This window comes from Colossoma macropomum, unplaced genomic scaffold (genome assembly GCF_904425465.1).
Source record: "Colossoma macropomum unplaced genomic scaffold, Colossoma_macropomum, whole genome shotgun sequence".
In the NCBI taxonomy this organism is placed as follows: domain Eukaryota; kingdom Metazoa; phylum Chordata; class Actinopteri; order Characiformes; family Serrasalmidae; genus Colossoma; species Colossoma macropomum.
The window spans coordinates 8,007,092-8,029,079 of NW_023494800.1; the positions used below are offsets into that span (position 1 = coordinate 8,007,092).

Here is a 21,988-nt window from a genome sequence, read left to right on the forward strand (position 1 = left end):
AATTAGTCTAGCTCTGTTTTTCCACCTGCAGTGCAGAACAATGGCCTAAATTCAGTAATGCAAAGAGACAGTAGGATACAGCAAAACACACAGTAGCGCCTTAAAATCCAGATCTGTGTGTTACATGAAGAATTTTAAAGACCCACTTTATGGAAAAAGGAATTTCCTTTGCTTTTGACATTAAAGGGCTTAAACATTATATTTGTAAAATTGTGTTAAGACTACATTTCCCAGTCTAGTTTGCTTTCAGTCCATATATGAAAAATAAGCAGCAAAAAATCCTATTTTGAATGAATTGTTTTGTGATGTCACAAAAACAATGCATTTACATATCTTCGCTTGTATATATGCCTAGTTCAGGTTAGCCCCGCCCTTACACACTAAAATAAGGAGTGTTTCAGCCCAGACTCATTATTGAACAAGGCACAGCCAATCAGAACAGAGATTATATGCATATATCAGTCTTAAAGGCACAGTAACAAAAACAGCCTGTTTAATTCTAAGGGATAAAGAGACATTAATTACAAGTGTTTTTGGTGCATCAAATCACACAAACCCTACATGTGGATTCCAAAATACAAGAAATGTAGGATGTGATCTCTTAAGGACTGTTAGATCTAGGACTTCAGTTTGTGCCTTCATCTGGGCCTTCAGTCAAAAAAATGAGAAAAAAAACACAGGTACGATAATGCTAATTTCAGCTAGTGCCCTTATTGTATTCTAGTAGTGTGTTAATGGGGATTTACATTAATGTGTTGGCCATTCTAGATTAAACAAAGACATACGTAGCTTGTAAAAAAATTAAATTTTTATTGAAGCTTGAACCAGACATTAACATAAATTCTACCTTTTATATAGCAGTTTTACAGAGCCCAAGCGTACAGCTTCTGCTAATTTTCATCTGATTGAAACGCATTGGTCCGGCTACCACTCAGTAATGTATCTAGAACTTCCAGAGGTCCTAGAGTGATATTTTTCTCATGAAATTGGTCCCACACATTGTAAATTAAAAACGTGATTGGTTGATTTCGCTGTCAGTTACTAATTATGTTGGTAGTTAATCGGATATGTTAAGCCTTCTGTTCAGCTCCTGAAGTCCTAACCAGTGGGAGAACTCTGTATCTACCTACATGGGGGAAAGGAAAATCCTGATAGGGCAGGATCATTTCAGGAATTTAAGCCTTTTGCTTCCAATTAAAAAAGAGCGTTACTGCAATACTTGCAGAGTTCAATTACAACAAATGTGATGATTATATTAAAGAAAAATTAAAATTACTAATGTTTGTTTTTTTACAGAAAATATTAGAGTTTTTCTAAAAGCCTAGAAGGCCATTAGAATTTCCCACTGCTTAAAACGAATTTGAGAAAACATACGAATGCAGCTAAGAGTAAATAATAGCTTGCAGCCACCAGTTAGCGTGCTGACATTTGCAGAATGCTAATTGGTTGCTGTTCACTTTCATTTGTTCTTAGCAGTCATTTGGAACTGTAATTGGTCAGGATGATCACAGGCACAGTGTAAAAAACTGTGACTGGTTTCAGACTTATTTGCATATTGCAGCCTTCTGTGATATCAGTATTGCAAAGATCAGTATCACGATAACGATGGTTAAAGAGTAAATTATCTGAAAACATTGGTCACGTGCAGATAGATGTAAGGCCGGTGATAGAACAAAGATGGAGATCATTGGAGATCATATGTGATTAATCTGGGTTGGGGGTCATGCCCTCGGTGCTGGTTTCTGGCAGTCTCCAACAGCACAGATGGTCAAAAACATGGCCAGCGTCCCAGCTTTGATAATACAGTCTGTCAGTTATCGTGTGGTCAAGGCTACAGTCACAAGAGCCAAATATTCGATTGCATGTTCCTTTACATGGTTCACTGGGTCTGACATGTAACCCTAACCAAGCAGGCCACCCAACACCATACAACACCCTACAGAAACATAAGAATGCTATACACAAACATAACCACACCATACACAAACATAACCACACCATATACAAACATAACCACACCATACACAAACATAACCACACCGTACACACATAACACAACACAAACATAACCACATCATACACAAACATAACCACATCATACACAAACATAACCACCATACACAAACATAACAACCATACACAACATAACACACATACACAAACATAACCACATACACAAACATACCACACATACAAACTAACAACCATACACAAACTAACCATCAACACAACATAACAACACCATACACAAACATAACCACACCATACACAAACATAACCACACCATACACAAACATAACCACACCATACACAAACATAACCACATCATACACAAACATAACCACACCATACACAAACATAACCACACCATACACAAACATAACAACACATACACAAACATAACAACACCATACACAGACATAACCACAACATACACAAACATAACCACACCATACACAAACATAACAACACCATACACAAACATAACCACACATAACAACAAACACATACACAAACATAACACACATACACAACATAACCACAACATACACAGACATAACCACAACATACACAAACATAACCACATCATACACAAACATAACCACATCATACACAAACATAACAACACATACACAAACATAACCACACCATACACAAACATAACAACACATATACAAACATAACCACACCATACACAAACATAACCACAACATACACAAACATAACAACACATATACAAACATAACCACACCATACACAAACATAACCACAACATACACAAACATAACAACACATACACAAACATAACAACACCATACACAAACATAACAACACCATACACAAATATTGCAACACATTTTGAGAATGTTGTAAAAATATTATAAAATTATTTAACCTCTTTTTACATTTTGACTTTCAAAAGTCATTTTATTTTGCGTCATTTATACTTTTCTTTGATAAAACTACTTAAAAAATGAAGAACATCTAGAAAGAAGTTAAACAATCTTCTAATATTTTTATAACAGGCTAAAAATGTGAATTGTTGTGGATTGTTAAGAATGGTTGACCAAAATAATTGGCCAGGTTTAATACATTTTAACTTGCCAGTATATCTTTTTTTTTTCTTTGCAGTGAACATCAAATGCAAACCTCTACAACACTGTACACAAACATAACATCACCACATCATAGATGTTTGATTAAAACCACAGGCGAACAGAACAGCCTCCTCGCAGGGGTAAAAATACCTGATCTTGATATTATTAACTAGTGAGATGCCCAGTTTAGGGTGAAGGGCAGACAATTATCTGACACATGATCTGTGGATATTTATAAAGCAAGGCCCCCTGCTTCATTTATTTAAGCAGATCCATTACAGTCCAGTCTACCGGCTACATCTCAGGCACCGATGGGGTTTTTAGCACGAGATAGCGTTCTTGAAAGCATCTATTTTAGTTGGTGGATGTATGCCGTTATCAGCGACTGGGATGTTTTGCGAGGCTGGCACGGCGCCAAGAAAAACACTTCTGTCACACGACATAGCATACGCTTTTAACCCATAAATGTATACCTCAGGTTGTTAGCAAGCTGTGACCTCATTTCCCCCCTTTTTTCAGTGACAAAATATATATATATATGTATATAAAGATATTTGTGTTTTTTTTTAGTTTGAAAATAAGTTAACTTATTCTCTACAGAGAACATGCTTCTACACGTTTTAATGCAAAATTACTATTTATTTACTGAGCTTAACATATTGGGGAAACATAAAATGTGGCCTGTGCAAAAGTTACGGCATATTTAGTTTTTTGTAAAATTGATGCAGTTTCATGGTCGACTACACAAAGTCATTTCTCATCAGTGGATGATGTGCCAGCATGTACAGTTTCTGGCTAGCTAACATCAGCTAGAGTAGTTAGAGTAGCCTAGTTAGAGAAAAAGCTGTGCGTCTTAAACAACATTCACATTCAGGCACTCCTGTTTCATAATAAGAAAGTTTAATGTAAAATGCTAACTTACTCACAAGTTCAGGTGAACTCGACACATTTAATATTCAATAAGGACTGAAAAGAGTTCAGTTTCTAATCACCTCAGTCATCAAAACTGTCCATCTTTCCCCGAGATGGAGACAAGACCGACTGAAACAAGACCGGACCAAATGAGAGAGACATAAGAGATTGAGACATGACCGAATCCAAATGAGAGACACAAGAGAGACCAAATATGAGAGACATAAGAGAGACCGAGATGAGAACAATTCTAAATGAGACACATAAGAGAGACTAAGACAAGACCGATTCCAAATGAGGGAAACGAAAGAGAGACCGAGACAAGACCAGTTCCAAATGAGACATAGGAGAGACAGAGACAAGACCAGTTGCAAGTAAGAGAGACTGAAGCGGGACCAATTCCAGATGAGAGAGACATAAGAGAGGCTGAGGCAAGACCGATTCCAAATGAGAGACACGAGAGACCAAAACAGGACCAATTCCAAATAAGAGAGACATAAGACTGAGATGAGATCGATTCCACATGAGACATAAAAGAGACGGAGACAAGACCAATTCCAAATGAGACAGACACAAGAGAGAGTGAGACAAATACGATTCCAAATGAGAGAGACAAAAGAGAGAGTGAGACAAATATGATTATGAATGAGAGGCATAAGAGAGACTGAGACAAGACCAGTTATAAATGAGAGATAAGAGATACAGAGACAAGCCCGATTCCAAATAAGAGAGACATAAGAGACCAAAACAAGACTGATTTCAAGTGAGAGAGAAATAAGAGAGACCAAGACCAGACCAATTCCTAATGAGAGAGACATAAGAGAGACTGAGACAAGACCGATTACAAATAAGAGAGACATAAGAGAGACCAAGACGACCAATTCCAAATGAGAGACATAAGAAAGACAGAGACAAGACCAATTCCAAATGAGAGAGACATAAGAGAGACCGAGAGAAGCCCGATTTCAAGTAAGAGAGACATGAAAGACCAAGACAAGGCCAATTCCAAATGAGAAATAAGAGAGGCCGAGGCAAGACCGATTCCAAATGAGAGACACAAGAGAGACCAAAACAGGACCAATTCCAAATAAGAGAGACATAAGATAGACTGAGATGAGACCGATCCCACATGAGACATAAAAGAGATGGAGACAAGACCAATTCGAAATGAGACAGACATAAAAGAGAGTGAGACAAATACGATTCCAAATGAAAGAGACAAAAGAGAGAATGAGACAAATATGATTACAAATGAGAGGCATAAGAGAGACTGAGACAAGACCAGTTATAAATGAGACATATGAGATACAGAGACAAGCCCGATTCCAAATAAGAGAGACATAAGAGACCAAAACAAGACTGATTTCAAGTGAGAGAGAAATAAGAGAGACCAAGACCAGACCAATTCCTAATGAGAGAGACATAAGAGAGACTGAGACAAGACCGATTCCAAGTAAGAGAGACATAAGAGAGACCAAGACGACCAATTCCAAATGAGAGACATAAGAAAGACCAAGAGAAGCCCAATTTCAAGTAAGAGAGACATGAAAGACCAAGACAAGACCGATTCCAAATGAGAGACACAAGAGAGACCAAGAAAAGACTGATTTCAAATGAGAGAGGGATAAGAGAGACCAAGACAAGGCCAATTCCAAAGGAGAAATAAAAGAGACCAAGACAAGACCAATTCCAAATGAGAGCGACATAAGAGAGACTGAGACGTAACCGATTCCAAGTGAGAGAGACATGAGAGACTAAGACAAGAACGATTCCAATGAGAGGCATAAGAAAGACAGAGACAAAACCGATTCCAAGTAAGAGAGACGTAAGAGAGACTTAGACAAGAGGGCTTCTAAATGATATTGAGATCGAAATGAGACCATTAATTTACACTCTCTACACGAAGACCACCAAGTAAATGAAGGACTCGAGTATTACAGCACTACATGTTTCAGAATAATTCTGCCTCCACAGCTGTTGGCAAAGACAGAAGGTTTGACAGCATGTTTTGGTGTGGTACGCTGTCAGAGCTGCTACCACTGGCAGAATGTTCCATCTACAGTTATAATGTAATTATATCAGTAATCAGTAAAGGGTGCTGCAGGATTAGTAATGATTAGACTTGCTTCATGCAGGTGTATGTTGAGTGCAGCTTTGCTTGTCGGCGTTTATCATTGAGTATACCATTATGAAAGCTGTTTTTGAGGCGAGGCCTTCTGGAGCCGCTGCTTTACAGGGCACATTACAGCCTGGCATGACGGAGGTGCCACCGAGGTTAATAAGAACTCAGCAGGTGAAAATGGAGGCTGTCGGACATTTTGTAGTTTGACCGACAGCTGGGCTCTGGCTATCAGGATTCAGAGGATCAGACGGGCAGGAGTCCGGCAGAGGAGGCACCCATGGCACTCCAGCAGCAGCAGCAGCGAGAGAGAGAGAAGGCGCTTTTAATAGCATTTCCACTCGCAAAGAAATGCTCAGCGCTTTGAAGAAGCCTTTGAAGTAACGTTTGGGTTAGTCTCTTAAGCTTTTACACGGGAAAATGAGGCGCCGTATCGTTCTCCATACAAATTCCAATGGATGTTAATAAGCACTTTAAGTGAAACATTTACTCACAGCAAATAAGCTTTGTCAAAAAAAATCAAATACAACATGTAATCAACCTCGACCCGAGCTGCTTTTTATCTATTTGATCCGTTTCCCAAGCTCTTGCGAGTTGTGCCTATTTAAGAGAGGGTTCAATATTACATAACAAGATGGGAGTTTTAAAATTATAATCAGTAAGACTTTTCTTTTTGTTGGCTTCCGTGCCACTGAAAAACTCTCATACATAGTTTGAACAGGGCCCTGCTTGCAAAATATTGCAGTGAAGGATTGAAGGGAAATAACGTTGCGCATCAGGAATTCAAAAGAAACGCCACAGCTGAATGTGTTTACAGAGAGTTTGAACACAAATATGATGTGTTTTGGTGGGTGTGAAAGTTTCTGTTCAACTCTGACACTTGCAGTCACTTCTTGCTTCTTTAAAGTCAGTTTTAAAAAATGTCTTAAAGGGGCACTCTCCACCGATTTGCTTCATCCTAGAGAAACTTGGCGAGTCAAAGGCTATGTTCACACTACCAGGTTCAAGTGGCCCAAATCAGATTTTTTGCCTTAATGTGAATCACATCTGATGTTTTTCAGAGCTGTGTGGACACACAAATCTGATATTTTCAAATCCGAACTTGAGCCACTTTCATATGTGGTCCTAGATCAGATACATATCCGATTCGTGGCCTTGCCACCTTAATGTGAATGCTCAGATCCACTGCACATGCAGCATCATTCAGAGCTACTCTGGCAGCAGCGCCGAACAGAAGTTAAAGCCTGTAAATGGTGGAAAAGCAACACCTCACCCTTTTCGCCTTCGTCTCGCTCCAATAATGAACAGCTGAGAGCTGATCAGAGTTAATTATCTTCACAGTGAAGGTTCGTTCTGCTCGTTAGTTTGTTTGCTGATGATGTACGTGACGCACGTGATTCATTCACGTGACATTACCGAGTAGGATGTGCGCATGCAGGTCATTTCAGGATGCCGGTTCGTTCACATTAATGACAGATTTGAATCACGTACCTAAACGAGTGTGAACCATCATGTCAGAGAAATCAGATTTGAGCAAAAAATCGTATTTGAGCAATGAGGCTTGTAATGTGAACGTAGCCAGAATTGTTCAAAGTGGTCGTGATAGGAACCAGATGAGTTTAGACGACTTCTAAACAGAAGAGTTTAATGCCTCTAAAAGCTACATTACGTAAAGTTATTACGTGAAATGGGTACGAATACACAGCCTGATGTCTGAGGCACTGCTTTGATGATAGTTTTGAGAGAATATGTTTGCCTGTTTTTTAAAAGCCATTCATGATGGAGAGATAAGTGCAGGTTGTTGTAAGACAAAATAGTCCCACAGTTGGTGAATTTCTCCAGGATGGAGTATTTCACATCTGCATGACTTTGCTTACATCTGCCTGAATCAAAGTGCAGAAATTTGGAAATACTCGTTCCTTTTTAAGGCCGATCAATAAAAGACGGGAGTGGCACTATAAGACATGTTTACATTGTGTCCATTTATAGAAAGGCCTTTTTGAGCCATACCAATAATGTGCACCAACCTTCATATTTTCTGTCTTTTCACCAATAACATTCCCAGATCAGAACGTCCAGTGTTTACAATAAAAGGATAAGTTCCTTCACTGTATCTAATACCGTTGCATGCGAGTCACTTTGCACGGATGACTGCGTATTCATCAGTACTGTAATTGGCCTCTTTTAGGCTTCCTTCACACGGGCCTTGATCCAAGAAGATTGGAAATGTGCGCAAAGCGTAAACACAGCGTAAAGGCCTGCATCCACATGAGGGATTAGCTGAAGGAGAAGAATCCTTCAGGGCCATGGCAGTGAATTAAACATAAAAACATTAATACTCAGAATACAACATGAGTGTGTTCCTGTGAAACACCCACCCATCTTTAATTCTGCATGGCATCACTCTGCATAACGACTGAACAGAAAATGATAGAAGCTTGTAAATACATGATGGCTTTAAATCCACAAAAAAAGCAAAAAAATAAATAAATAAAATAACTTTTTTTGTTTAATTGTGCAGAACATGCCTGTGTTGTCATGAGACTAAATTTTTTGTAAACTACACTAGTGCTGTTTGATTATTAATTTTTTTATTTGTATCATTATTTTAGATTCATTGCTTGTTTATCATCTCTCGTCATCATACTTTGGTACAACACACCAAAACACACCAAATATTTCATGAAAATCCTTAAGTGCTGTTCTTTAAATCGACAAACGCCATAATATACCCTGAAAGAAACATGCACACGCCTGTGCTGTTACACACTTATTGAGATTGTGACATATACAAAAATAATAAATACTGAAAACATTTATTTGCTCTATATATAGCTGCCATAAGTATGAACTTGTTAATATGTTTCCTTAATATTTAGCTGAACTTCGCATGTCTTGTTCTCATCCATGTGGTCAGCTACCTTAGAAAGTTAGCTGTCAGCTGATCAGCTTTGCTTTCACCGGAAGATAAGCAGTCACAAGAAACAAACGAGTATCCTGTTTTTAGTCACATATATTGTGGCAAGCAGCAAAAAATAGACTTGAAACTAGAGCTGGGCGATATGGCCAAAAATGTTATAGTGATAAACAAAAATTCATATCGTTCGATATCGATACATACCGTGATAAATATCAAATCATTATTTCTTTCAAGTTTGAAGAAGATCTTTGCTCCTGGGTGGTTAATTCCTGTTTTAAACTATCCTTTATGGTCAGAACATGACAAACACTTGCCAAACAGTGGAACATTGCACAAATCCGTCATGGGAGAGTGAGAGAAAGTGTCTGATGAGCTGTTTTTATCAGCTGGAAAAGCACAGCCTCAATTTTTTAATAGTCATAATTTAAGAAAGAAAAAATTATTTTAGCTGTCTGGTGACGAGTGCTCAGCTACCCCGTTACAAATGCTAAACAAGTGGCCAACAACAGTGCTAAACTGTTTATTTTCTCAACAATGTCAACTTAGTACAAACAGCAAACGTTAGCTGGGTCGGTACGTCAGTGATGGATCACACTGCCTTACTGCCATCACTCCCACCACATCCATATCAGAGCATATCACAGTATTCAAACACCAGCTAGCGACGACTGGGCTTCTCTATAGTAATTTGAGGGGTGAACCGCAATATATATAACACCAGACCAACGGATCGTTTTAGATATGTTTAAACTGAAATTGGTGCTTTTGTGTCTTGTTTCATCTACAGTATCATCACCTTGCCGTGCTGTGCGAGTGACAGAGCGCTGCTTCAAGTTAGTCAGCTGCTAAAAACAGCTAGCCTGGAAAGATAGCGTTTCCCGCTTTCCAATGCCTCACAGCCTCCTCAGTTTACTTTTGTTTAAATCAGGGCTGTAATTTACATGAACCCTCTTCTTTCTTTCACTTTCGTTACTTGGGAATGCACTAATACTTAAATATGACTTATTGAACGCTGTAACAGCGCTGAAGTTGTGGAGCAGACGTGATTTAATGCTGCTAAAGCTTGTTAGGATGTACGGAAAGAGGTGAGTTCACTTTAGGACGGTACAGTTACTCCACTTATCTCGTCACTTATACTTGGTCACAGGAGAACAGATCTCCGGTCGCTCCACTCAAACGGAATGTATAACTCCACGTTTCAGAAGTGCACCCTCTCTTGGCGACAGCAGAGTAGTGTTGCTTTCCTTGCAATAGAAAACGCCACCAGGGCTTTCGCTAGAACGTGGAAGTGTGAGAATGGTGTATTATATCGAAAATTTATCAAACATTTCTTATCGCTCCATCGAGGAAAAGTTATATCGCGATAATTATCGTTATCATTTTATCGCCCAGTCCTACTTGAAACTTTTAATCTCGACAACCCCAAATTTTATGATTTTATTTGGAATCATTAAACTCTGCCCATTTCCTTGCAGCCCAGTTGTCCCCATACTGCAACCCTACTGTTCCACCAGGGCTGAAAACCACTGCTGTTGAGAACTCTGTTCTGTAGCCTTTGACTTTACAGGGCAGGACAGAATGGGCAGTTGGAGCACCAGACCACTAGGGGTGCTACGTCTCTGCCAGTTTATTATCTACGTCTGCAACAGCTAGCTAACAAAGTCATTGACATTTTTTATTTATAAAATAACGTTATTTACTTAAACAATAAAACACTCTATAATGTTTATTATGCTAGGCTCAATCCTCAGTCATTCTGACAGATTGCAATACCCTACAGGAAGCACAGGGGGCGATATGGCATCTGTTGTTTGGTTGCAACATCATAATGGCTCGTCACCCGTACTTGGCGAAAAAGATTCTGACTCTGAGTTATCATGATGGTGGATTATATTGCAGTATCATATTCCTAACATATTGTGATTCCAACACACCCTCCAATATATTAAAAACAGGTTGATAAATCAATAATGTGACATGGTTTAAGATTGACATTCTTTATTTTGACCAAAATAGTTTGCTTTTGTTGAATTACACTCACACTAACTAATGTGGAAGCAATTGGTCAGGGTGATCACAGTACACAGTAAAAAGCATTCTGATTGGTTAGATGGCTCATTTGCATATTGCAGCCTTCTGCAAAGGCCAGTATCCTGATACTGATTAACAGGGTGTACATTGTGCAGCTCTTATGATAAATAGACAAATAATTACACATACTACACATGATTGCCCATACGCACAATGCAACATCAGTGTCAGATGTGTTAGAACACAAATGTGCAGTGCTTTTGTGTATATCTTGTGGATTTTGTCACATGTTGTCAGATTTATTTCCAATAAAAAACCTGCTCAGTAAGGCCTTCTGAAGTCGTGCTCAGCCTGGATGTATCACTGAACTGAAAACTCTCTTTGACACGCTGCTATTTCTGGCCCCCTGCAGGTTCTACTGGGACTTGATAATGCTCATCATGATGATGGGGAATCTAATCATCATTCCTGTTGGAATAACCTTCTTTTCTGAGCAAACCTCCACCACCTGGCTGGTTTTTAACGTGGCCTCGGACACCATCTTCCTGGTGGACCTGGTCATGAACTTCCGCACGGGCATAGTGAACGAGGAGAGCTCCGAGATCATCCTTGACCCCAAGGTCATTAAGATGAACTACCTGAAGAGCTGGTTTGTGGTGGATTTTCTCTCCTCCATCCCGGTGGATTATATCTTTCTAATTGTAGAGAAAGGCTTTGACTCGGAGGTGTACAAAACGGCCCGAGCGCTGCGAATCGTCAGATTCACCAAAATCCTCAGCCTGCTTCGCCTGCTGCGGCTGTCCCGCCTCATCAGATACATCCACCAGTGGGAGGAGGTAGGACCAGTGTGTGTGTGTGTGTGTGTGTGTGTGTGTGTGTGTGTGTGTGAGAGAGAGAGAGTGTAGGAACGAACACAGGTGAAGGAGGTTTTATTTGCCCTTATCTGTGTTCTCATTTATTTTAAGCTGGTGTGTAACAATGTTGATGTGAATTACGATTATATGGGTAATTATATACATATAATGCATACAGGACATATTATTATGATTATTATTATTATTGTTTATAGGTACTAACATTAAATGTACATTTAATACATACAGGACATGTAATTATTAATACATATAGGTACTTACATATATGTAATATAGGGCACATTATTATTATATATAGACACATATAAGCTCACTGGTGTGTGACAAAGTTGATGTGAATTATAAATATACATAGGTAATTATATACATATAATACATGTAGAACATTATTATTATTATATACAGGTTCTGTCATACTGGACATACCGGACATTGTATAACTGCACACATATTTATATGTGTATGTATATGTACATATGTATACATATGTACACACACATGTATGTGGGCACTACACGTAGGCACATTATTACACATAGATAATGACATTACTTATGTGTGTATATATATATATATATATATATATATATATATATACACATACACACACACACACACACACATATATATATCCATCCATCCATCATCTAAACCTCTTATCCTTCTGGGTCGTGGTGTGGTGCTGGAGCCTATCCCAGCCTTCATTGGGCGGGAGGCAGGATACACCCTGGACAGATCGCCAGTCCATCGCAGGGCAGACAGACAGACATACATGCTCACACCTAGGGGCAATTCAGCATGTCCAGTTGGCCTGACTGCATGTTTTTGGACTGTGGGAGGAAACCGGAGTACCCGGAGGAAACCCACGCAGACACGGGGAGAACATGCAAACTCCACACAGAAACGACCCTGGTCACCCAGCCGGGAATCAAACCCAGGCCCTTCTTGCTGTGAGGCCCACTGCGCCACCATGCCCCACACATATATATGTGCTGTTTAATTTGATATTCGCTGTAGTTTGTTTGCTTCAGACACCGAACATGTCTTGGCTGACTGACTTGGGGATAAAGGGGAAGCCTGTGTAAATTAGATTTTTCATCACACGATCACTTAAAGGTACGCTTCTTTCAGCTGGACTGATCTGCTGTATACAGGCCTTCAGTGAGCCAGAGCAGAAAAACAACACACAGGGCAAATGCTCTGTTTACATGTTTACTTTACGGTTCACCTTGGATTGACCTGCAGAAAATCCTGCCTTTTTTCTCTCCGCTCTGACCAATTGGCTGATAGCAGCACCATAGCTTGTAGTAGTTCCTGCTGGAAGCTGATCTGACTGGCCATTGTTTAAAATTGTCCAAGCATGACCATAGCATTTCCACTGTTACTGTCTGTCACTGTCTTCCATGATACGAATAGCAGGTTTTGCTGGTTATTTAAAACATTTTGAAATGAAGCCTTTGACAGGCAGTGTGTGTAGCTTAGCACCTTGTCAGTGAGCGTGCAAAATGCCCCTTAAATCATATAGCATTCACACTCTGGTCACTCAGGCTCTGTTTCACTGGCAGTGTCCCAAGGCCAGGCAGGTAGACCTGGAGGAGCAATGCGTCAGCACTTGTGACTGAGCCTAATTGAAACATGGATACATCTATCTCTCTCTCTCTCTGGATGACTAATACAAACAAATGGTGCCGGAATGACTGGCCAAGACTAATCAGTGTCACAGCATTGCACTGCAGACACACTGCTACATGAGCATCAGGGTGGACGGGGAATCTAAACAATATCGAAAGCTGTCTTTAGGCAACAACCTGTAATCTTTAAATCAGATTAGCATTTTTTATTTACCTATACAGCACTGAGCCTGTGATTCAGGATGGCCACCTCTATTGGTCTTAGCTATGAAATATAGTTACTTTTGCCCAGTTTTTATATTCAATACAGTGTCAGCAAATACATAAGCAGGTTGAGATTACTTAAAGGGGAACTCCACTAATTTTTTAAAAAAAAACTGCGTAGTTAAATGTTTGAGATGGAAATGTCATTCAGAGTGGTTTGATGTGAAATGCTTCGTTCTAGAGAAACTTACCGAATCAGAATTGTTAACAGTGGTGGTGATAGGAACCAGACGTCTAATAGTTCAACCTCACAAAAAGTTATTACATGAAATGGTTACTAATACATTTCCTGTTGCCTGGGATGTTTTACAGCATTTCTGAGATAACGTTTTTGGCCTACAACATAATTTTTTCAATCCATTCATGTTGATTCCATTCAGTAATACACATGCAGAGTGCTGTAAGGCAGAACAGCCTATTTAGATTTACTACTATTTTACCATCATGAACATTACATGTAAAAGCTTGTGTAGGTTCACTGGTGCTTTGGATTTCAGATAAAATGGCTATATTAGTGTTGTAGACATTGTGTGGTTCCTGTTACCGCGACTGGGACGAAGCATTTCAACTCAAACCACTCTGAAGGACTTTGTTTACGTTTTAACCATTGAAGTTTGTAGAAATTTAGAAAAATCAGTGGAATTCACATTCAGTAACTGTTTCATAAGCTTGTTTGCTTCGTTAGCCTCACAGTTCCAGTGCAAAACTAAAGAAACAAACTTGTCTTGGCTGATTGACTACTTTTGGAGTTTGCGGTGGGATTGTGCAAAATAATTTTTTTTGCAAAACTATCACTATGAAAGTGCTTCAATGCATATGTATATATCCAGTATCAACTTGCTGTGTGTTGCTGCATCGTTGCGGTAAGACACACTGCAGTGTCCTTGGTCAGGAAGCTCAGGCGGCCGTGGAGATTTTGGCCTTTTGGCTCAGTAGCTCAGGGAGCTATAAACTCTATCCTGTCTTCCCTCTGCACCATGACGTAGATGTTTTAATTGTGCCTGAGGTGCATATGTCCCTATATGCACGTATTCCTGCACTGGAATTTCAATACCAATGCCAAGTGTATTACAGTTCTCGATACTGACAATACTAAGGCAAAAGGTTAAAACACTTATCACTGCCTGAACACCATACGTTTATTGGCAACGTTATTTACTGTCATTCAAAATGACCACATTATATAATGTGATGCTTTTTTAAAGAGACATTATCAGTGCTTTTGTCGTGCGTGCAGGTCAAAGTTATGGGGTAAAATCTCCACAGATGTCCAGTACTGCACCTGAGAGGGTGACCAAGAGCGATGAACCTTGTGGAACCCAAACTGAACCACCAGCTAGATTCCTGTATTGCTGCATATGGTTATCGTGAAGCACCTTGCAGTTTTGAATGCATTATTTTGACCAAAATAATTTAATCTTGTTGGAAAACATTGATTCATCCCCCACAGAGACAGGCTGTATTGCAAAGGCCAGTATCGCGATAATGCTTAACAAACGATGTATTGTGCAGCACTGGTGTATGTATTTATTACTTTTATTTATTACTTGACACAGTAGGTGTGTGTTTTTGTTCCCGGGCTATGAAGACGTGTGTGTGTGTGTGTGTGTGTGTGTGTTTCCATGTTTGGTGAGGGATGTGTGTATGTGTGTGCTCCCAGGGCTTGCAGTGACATCAGTGTTCATGTGTTCATGTGCTTTCCTGTTGCCAGGGTGTGTGAGCTCTGGACTCAGTAGTGAGGTTTGTCTGTCATTTTGAGTTGCTACACACACACACACACCCCAACCTTCTCCAGCTCCACCTGTTTTGCTACTTCTGTGGATTTGTTTTCACTATTGGATCTAATCATGGACACAAATCGAGCTGATTACAGCTGTGTGTGTGAAATTTATCAGCTTTAAAAACAGATTTCAAAATTAAATTTACACAGTTTCCCTCTCATCCCAAATGTAGTCAGTCAGCCAAAACATGTTTGATGTCTGGAAACACCAGAATATCCATTTTTCTGGCTTGAGCCTTGAACAAAGAACATAGGGAGCCAAACTGCCAGTTAGTTGTGGTTGTTTTGTTATGCATGCAGCACATGTGTGTTTGGGTGGATTGGTCTAACTCGTCTATAGGCAGGTCACAAGCTCTGTGTTATTGGGTTAAATGTTCCCACTTAAAACATTAGATAACATTGTTTATAATGTCGGATATTGTTAAAACTGCAGCTCTTGTGATTTGAAGGCTCTTTCAGATCTTTCAAAAGCACGTAAGCAAGTCTATTAGAGACTACTTAACAACTCAACACTACCTTCTACCTAAACTGTGATAACATACTGGAGTCAGTGGCGTGCATTCTTTGCTTCGTTGGTGCTGTGTGCAGGTAATGTGATTTGAGTGCTGCTATTAGCTTGTTAGCCTATTTCTAACTTTCAGACTGAATGAATCTTAACATTGCAAGCAATGCTGTCTTTGCAAGTGGCATGAAAAAAACATCATAAAAGGCTGGAAAAGCTGACATGACAAAACAGTAAAACAGTAAAAAACTGCAAAATGCAAAATTGAAAAGTGAAATCATCTTAAATCTAGATATTTCAAGACATTCCATACCTGTTAAACAGTTTTATGTGGTGTAGTTTTGTAGTTTTACATAATTTGATGTAAGCAAAAATAAGCGAAATTATCTGTATTATTTCTTGAAACAAGCAAAAGTATCTGCAAGTGGAATAAGAACATTTAACAAGATATTGCTGCTATCAGAACAAAACCTTATATCTCCAATTTTGTTGTTTTTCAGTATTTGACATCATTTGAAAATGCCTGTTGCCCTTTACATTTTGTGTAAATTTCATGATGAATGGACCAAAGGAAATGACCTAAAATTGCTTGGACAAAAGTCTGGTTCCATTGACTTACATGAAAAATAAAGTATGTTTTTTGCTTCTTCCCTAAAGGGTTTCTTCTGACAACAGCGATATACCTACTTAAGACAAGTTGAAATGTCTAGAATTAGGTTGAATAATCTTAGAACCTCATTATGAAAGGTATTGTGTACATTTGCAAGATCCAATATCATGATGATGATAAAACTGCGATACATTGTGCAGCCCTAACGCAGCGGCCAGCAGTCTGGACAGGCTGTGCTGTGCACGGGCGATCATTAAACAAGCTTGCTGAGGATTAGGAGGATTTGTCTCTGCCAGAGTGAAGACTCTGGGCAAAAAATCTGGGCAATGCCAGACTCTTCTGTTCTCCCAAATCAGTCTTACCCGACCCGGCAGCAAAAGAGAGAGGGAGCGAGAGAGAGAGAGAGAGAGAGAGAGAGAGAGAGAGAGAGAGAGAGAGAGAGAGAGAGAGAGAGAGATAAACAGCAGAAAGCTTATCCTATTTGGTTGGCAGCCATTAGCGAACGCTGAAAGGAGTGTAATGGTACAGAAAAGCGAAAAACGTGCAGCAGCAAACTAAATATCAACATTACATAAGGTTTGCCCAGAGCGTGTGTTTACGATAGTGCAGTTTCTCATCTCTTATTCCTGAATTTCTGCCTTCCATCTCTCTGATGAGGTTGTTTCTGTTCTTTGTTTTTCTTCTTTTTTTTCCTCACTTTCTGACAATGAAATGCTCTTAACCCAGCATTGTCTCTGAAATCTCAAGCTTTGATTTAAACAGTGAGAGACAGATTGTGTGCATTTGAAAAAGACAGGAAGACAAGAAGAGAAAGCAAAAGGGCAGAAGGGAAATGCTCATTCAGCAGAGATCATGCAAGAGAGAGAGGGAGGGAGAGAGAGAGAAGGAGAGAGGGAGAGAGAGAAATAAACAGATAAGAGAGAGGGGGTTGCGTTTGAATCCCCATGACTATATGAGACACATCTGTCTGCGCATTGGAGCCCATAACACCAGCTTGGCATCCTCTCTGTGGAGTCCTACTGGTGTGTGTTTGTGTGTGTGTGTATGTGTGTGTGTGTGTGTGTATGTGTGTATGGTTTACATCAGGCTGGTACCCAAAACACAGTGCAGCTGCTTTTCTCCAGCATAGAGAATAACACCAACACTGTAAACATGTAGCTTGATTCAGTTTCATTTAACTTAAAGGAATAACTTGGCAAAAAATCTGAATTACACTGTTTCCCCCTCACACTAGATGTAGTCCCTCAGCCGAGACGTGTTTGTTGTCCAAAGTTTACTCCTTTAGTTTTGCCCAGGCGCTGCAGGGCTAGTGTGGCTAACAAGTAATGGAAATGTATACTTCATCAATCAGCATTGGGCTAGCCTCACAAGCCAGACTTCTGCTTATTGTCATAGAGTCCTTTAAAAGGCCCATATCCTACATTTTTCTTATATTTTATTTTTTCCTTTGAAGTCCACATGAGCGTGTTTACATGCACTCAACAATCCAGTCATAATCGGATTTCTGCAGTTATCCGATCATTCAAATGGTCATGTAAACAGAGAGCTGGATTTTAGCTCAGTAATCAGATTTCGCTGTGCATGTAAACTCTTACTCTGATTTCTTTCGGATTACTCAGTCTGAGCATGTGTGAAACAGACTGCAGTACTGGAAATAAACAAGCAATAAACTTTTTGAGCGCCACTGAAACCAAACATGCTTGACGAAATGAAGGATTTAAATATTCTTCATCTTCTAGATGATGTATGTTCATATTTGCAAGTAAAGTTCTGCGATGTTTTTTTAAAGAAAAAGCCACAGCAAGAAATTTGAGTTTTACGTTTACATCACATGTTCTTCTTTGGGTTTATTGGCTGCTTGCAAAGCAGAAATCCGATAACAGTCTGACTCATGTAGACCCAGAGTTTCTCATTATCTGATTAGTCAAGTGTATGTAAATGCGTTGATCGGATTACTTACAAAATCTGATTTTCTACAGTTATCGGATTATTAAATGCATGTAAACGCACTCATTGTTGCGGTTTATGTGAATTCAAAGATAGGTTTTTCCAACTTCTCTTTTAACTTATGATATAATATATATAAGATAAATGAGCTCTATTCTGATTGGCTGTCCTGCACTGCGCCTCCTTCAAAGAGCACTCAGAGCTGAAACACTCTTTATAACTTCATTGTGAAGTGGTGGAGCTAAGGTGCTGTGGGCTGAATAGGATGGATGTGTGTAAAAGAGTTCATCACAGAAATGGTGAATTCAAAACAGGCTGATTTTACAGCTTTGCTTCCATATATAGACTATAGTGAATAATAGATTTTGAAAACAATATTTACTTTTGACTTCAGACTCATTTATTTAAGAAAAGCAAAGGAAATTTGGTTTATGATACGTGCGGATGTAAAAAAGTTGTCGTTCTACCTTCTCTTTTCTTTTTAGAAAATTTCTATGTAAATAACATGATCAAAAAAAGAAGAAATTAATTTAGTGAGATTTTTATTTAGTTTGTCAACAAGCAAACTCAGGAATCACAGTATAAATTTCACATCAGTTGTGCTTTATCATTACTCTGTTTAAACAAAGCAATAATTAGATTTTTTACAGATTTTTAAAAGTGTTTTGTTTGTGCTCTGAATGAACTTGTGTGCTCCCATAGAACGAACACAGTGCATCCTTTAAGAAGGGAAGCCTTGTACACATTTTAAACAGTGAAAGAAAACATAGTAGCATACAGAACAAATCTGGTTCTAGATGCTGAAATTGATTAGACTACTGTTGCCAACAGGAATGTGCACATGACGTAACTCCGAAAAAAAATGTTTTTTTTTCTTTTTTGACCCGGTCCTGGGAAAATGCCATTTGATTGGCATATAGTACATGGCATATTATATTATTTTATTATTCCTGCCATTATTTGCTGTATTATTAGTTCACTAAAACTACTATTTAAAAAAAAATAAAGCATTTATTTCATGCTTACAACTGTGAAATATTTACAATACTGTAGTTTAGTTAAGACATTTAAAAGCCATTTACCAGATTGGGGACATTTTCAATTCCAGCACATTCTTTAATAGCGCAGAGTGCTTCATCTTGTGGCCTATGCTCTACGTGCATTGGTTTAACGGTCAGTGAGAAGATCAGGCAGCAGTCCCACCCGACTGAATGAATTCCCAAACTGCACTGTTTCTTTAAGAGCCTCTCGACCTGATAGACGCTCAGGCGGAATGATTCATCAGTCCAATGGTAAACTGATCTGAAAGGGGGGATATTTGAGCCGCTTGACCTCCGTTTGGGGGTCACTGAGAGAAGAGCGAGCAGCGTGCTGTTTAACGGCCATAAACTCTGTAAACAGATCAGCGCTGAGGTCACCACTGGAGACTCATTTTCACCGCTCGGTTTTTAGGCCACAGGAGTGTTTGAAGAACACTCTGGAGGATCTGACTGAGGTTACGTCCTTCAAGGGTTTAAGACAGAGGCCATAGCATTGGCTGCCAAGTTCTGCTTAATTGGAGAGAAATTATGCATTTGGAGAAAAAGTCAGAAGAAAACAGCTATGCCTGCTTTTTAAGGCGTTCTTTTAGCGTAAACCTTTAGTACTCATATTCATAACTTTATTAATACAGACTTAGCAACAAATTTAATCAAATATAACAATAAAGTTAGACAATATCGTGAGAACAGTAAAACCTAACATTATGTTGTTTATTAGTGCTGGGTATTGCCAACCAGATGGCGAGACGTGTTATATTTTGATGTAACACAGTGAATCTCCATGCTGCAAGTTGATTTAAAGCCTTTGGACACTGAGTGCAATACATTTGTGTGATTTGTTCGGACGTCAGTCAACTAGTTTAAACTAGGGCTGCATTATAGCACTTTTTTTTTCAGACTGAGTGTGCATACGAGTACATGTTTTATGGTTCTTGCCGATAGATACCATAATGAGTAACCTACTTAGAATTAAGTAGTTCTCAGTGTAGGTGTTTGCGTAAATGAGTACCTTAACAGTTAAATAATTAAAGCCCAGCTTTTAAATTGACAAAAAATAAATGAAGTGCATTAGCTAGCAATGTTATGTTTGTTAACTTGGATCGAGTAGTGTTTGCAGTGGTTAAGAGTTAGTGTTGTTTTTTAGAAGAGCACTTCTGTACAGCTGTGAATAAAGTACATTTCATAGTTTTGATCGTCATCTGTCTTTTTCTACAACAGTCTCGTAGAACAGTGACAGCAGGAATCATATCCAAGGCTGATGCATCAGAAAAGCTCACTCATTGAGCTCTATGTCTTGGTGGAGTCTTTTGATTGGTAGCCTGCTAGAAAAACCAGCATACACCAGCATAGGTGGTCACCAGCAAAAACAGCATTTGTCCCACCGTCCCACCACCATCTTTTAAAGTTTAAAACATTAACTTTGTCTCCTCTGCAGACCAGTTTCTGCTCTCACCATGTTGAACGTTATAAACTTTTTTATAAACTATGACGCGACGCACGTATTCTGTTCTGATTAGCTATTAGTAAGATTATTAACAGATTATCAGGCTTCATGTAAACATGGCTACTGTATGCCTGGCAGAAATCTGTGGAGGCATTGGAATGTTTTAAATGACCAATGACTTTGCGTTCGACTTCCACTGCATCAGAAGCATTTTGCTGAGCGAGTAGACCCTCCTTCACTGCGTTTGTCCAGTAGCACGGCAACATACACCAGGCTTACATCATGTAGTATCAACTTGTATCAGATGTTGGTATCAGGGCATTTTTTAGAAGTACATCTAAACGAGCACAGTATTGGACGAATACCTAATGCAAGTACTGGTATCAGTGCATCCCTTCAAACATGTAGCTGATGCTTTCTTGAGCACCAAGCATGATTTTTCAAACAACAAAAATGTGACATTAGTATCTTTGCTCTCTGTTCATTTTTTGCTGGCAGCACTCCATCAATGATGCCTCTGGCATTTGCATGGCAACAGCGGTTTTGGTTTTGTAAAAGTTTCCTTTCTTTGTTCACATCTCTAAAATGGAAAGTGACCCACCCAGTGTCACCGTTTGTGAGGAGTAAAGCACATGGGCGCACATGTAAAGTACGTAGTCATAGATTTAAGAGGTGGGGGGGCATGTCTCCCTTTAATGTTTAATATTAAACATTAAAGGGAGACATTAATTCACTCTCAACACATCCGGACTTGCTTTTTAACAGTGTGTTATGTTTGCTTTTGGTTCTGAAAAAAAATACAGTCTCAAGTCATC

The 21,988-nt window shown here is 39.1% G+C and overlaps 1 protein-coding gene across 1 annotated transcript in view; it reads left to right on the forward strand.

Annotated features, from left to right (window-relative positions):
• The window catches only part of LOC118820535 (potassium/sodium hyperpolarization-activated cyclic nucleotide-gated channel 1), a 175,421-nt gene that overhangs the window by 10,895 nt on the left and 142,538 nt on the right, over positions 1-21,988 (forward strand). The window contains exon 2 of the mRNA XM_036588899.1: positions 11,493-11,916. Within this exon, the coding sequence (XP_036444792.1) occupies positions 11,493-11,916 (424 nt within the window). The remainder of the gene's footprint in view (positions 1-11,492; positions 11,917-21,988) is intronic.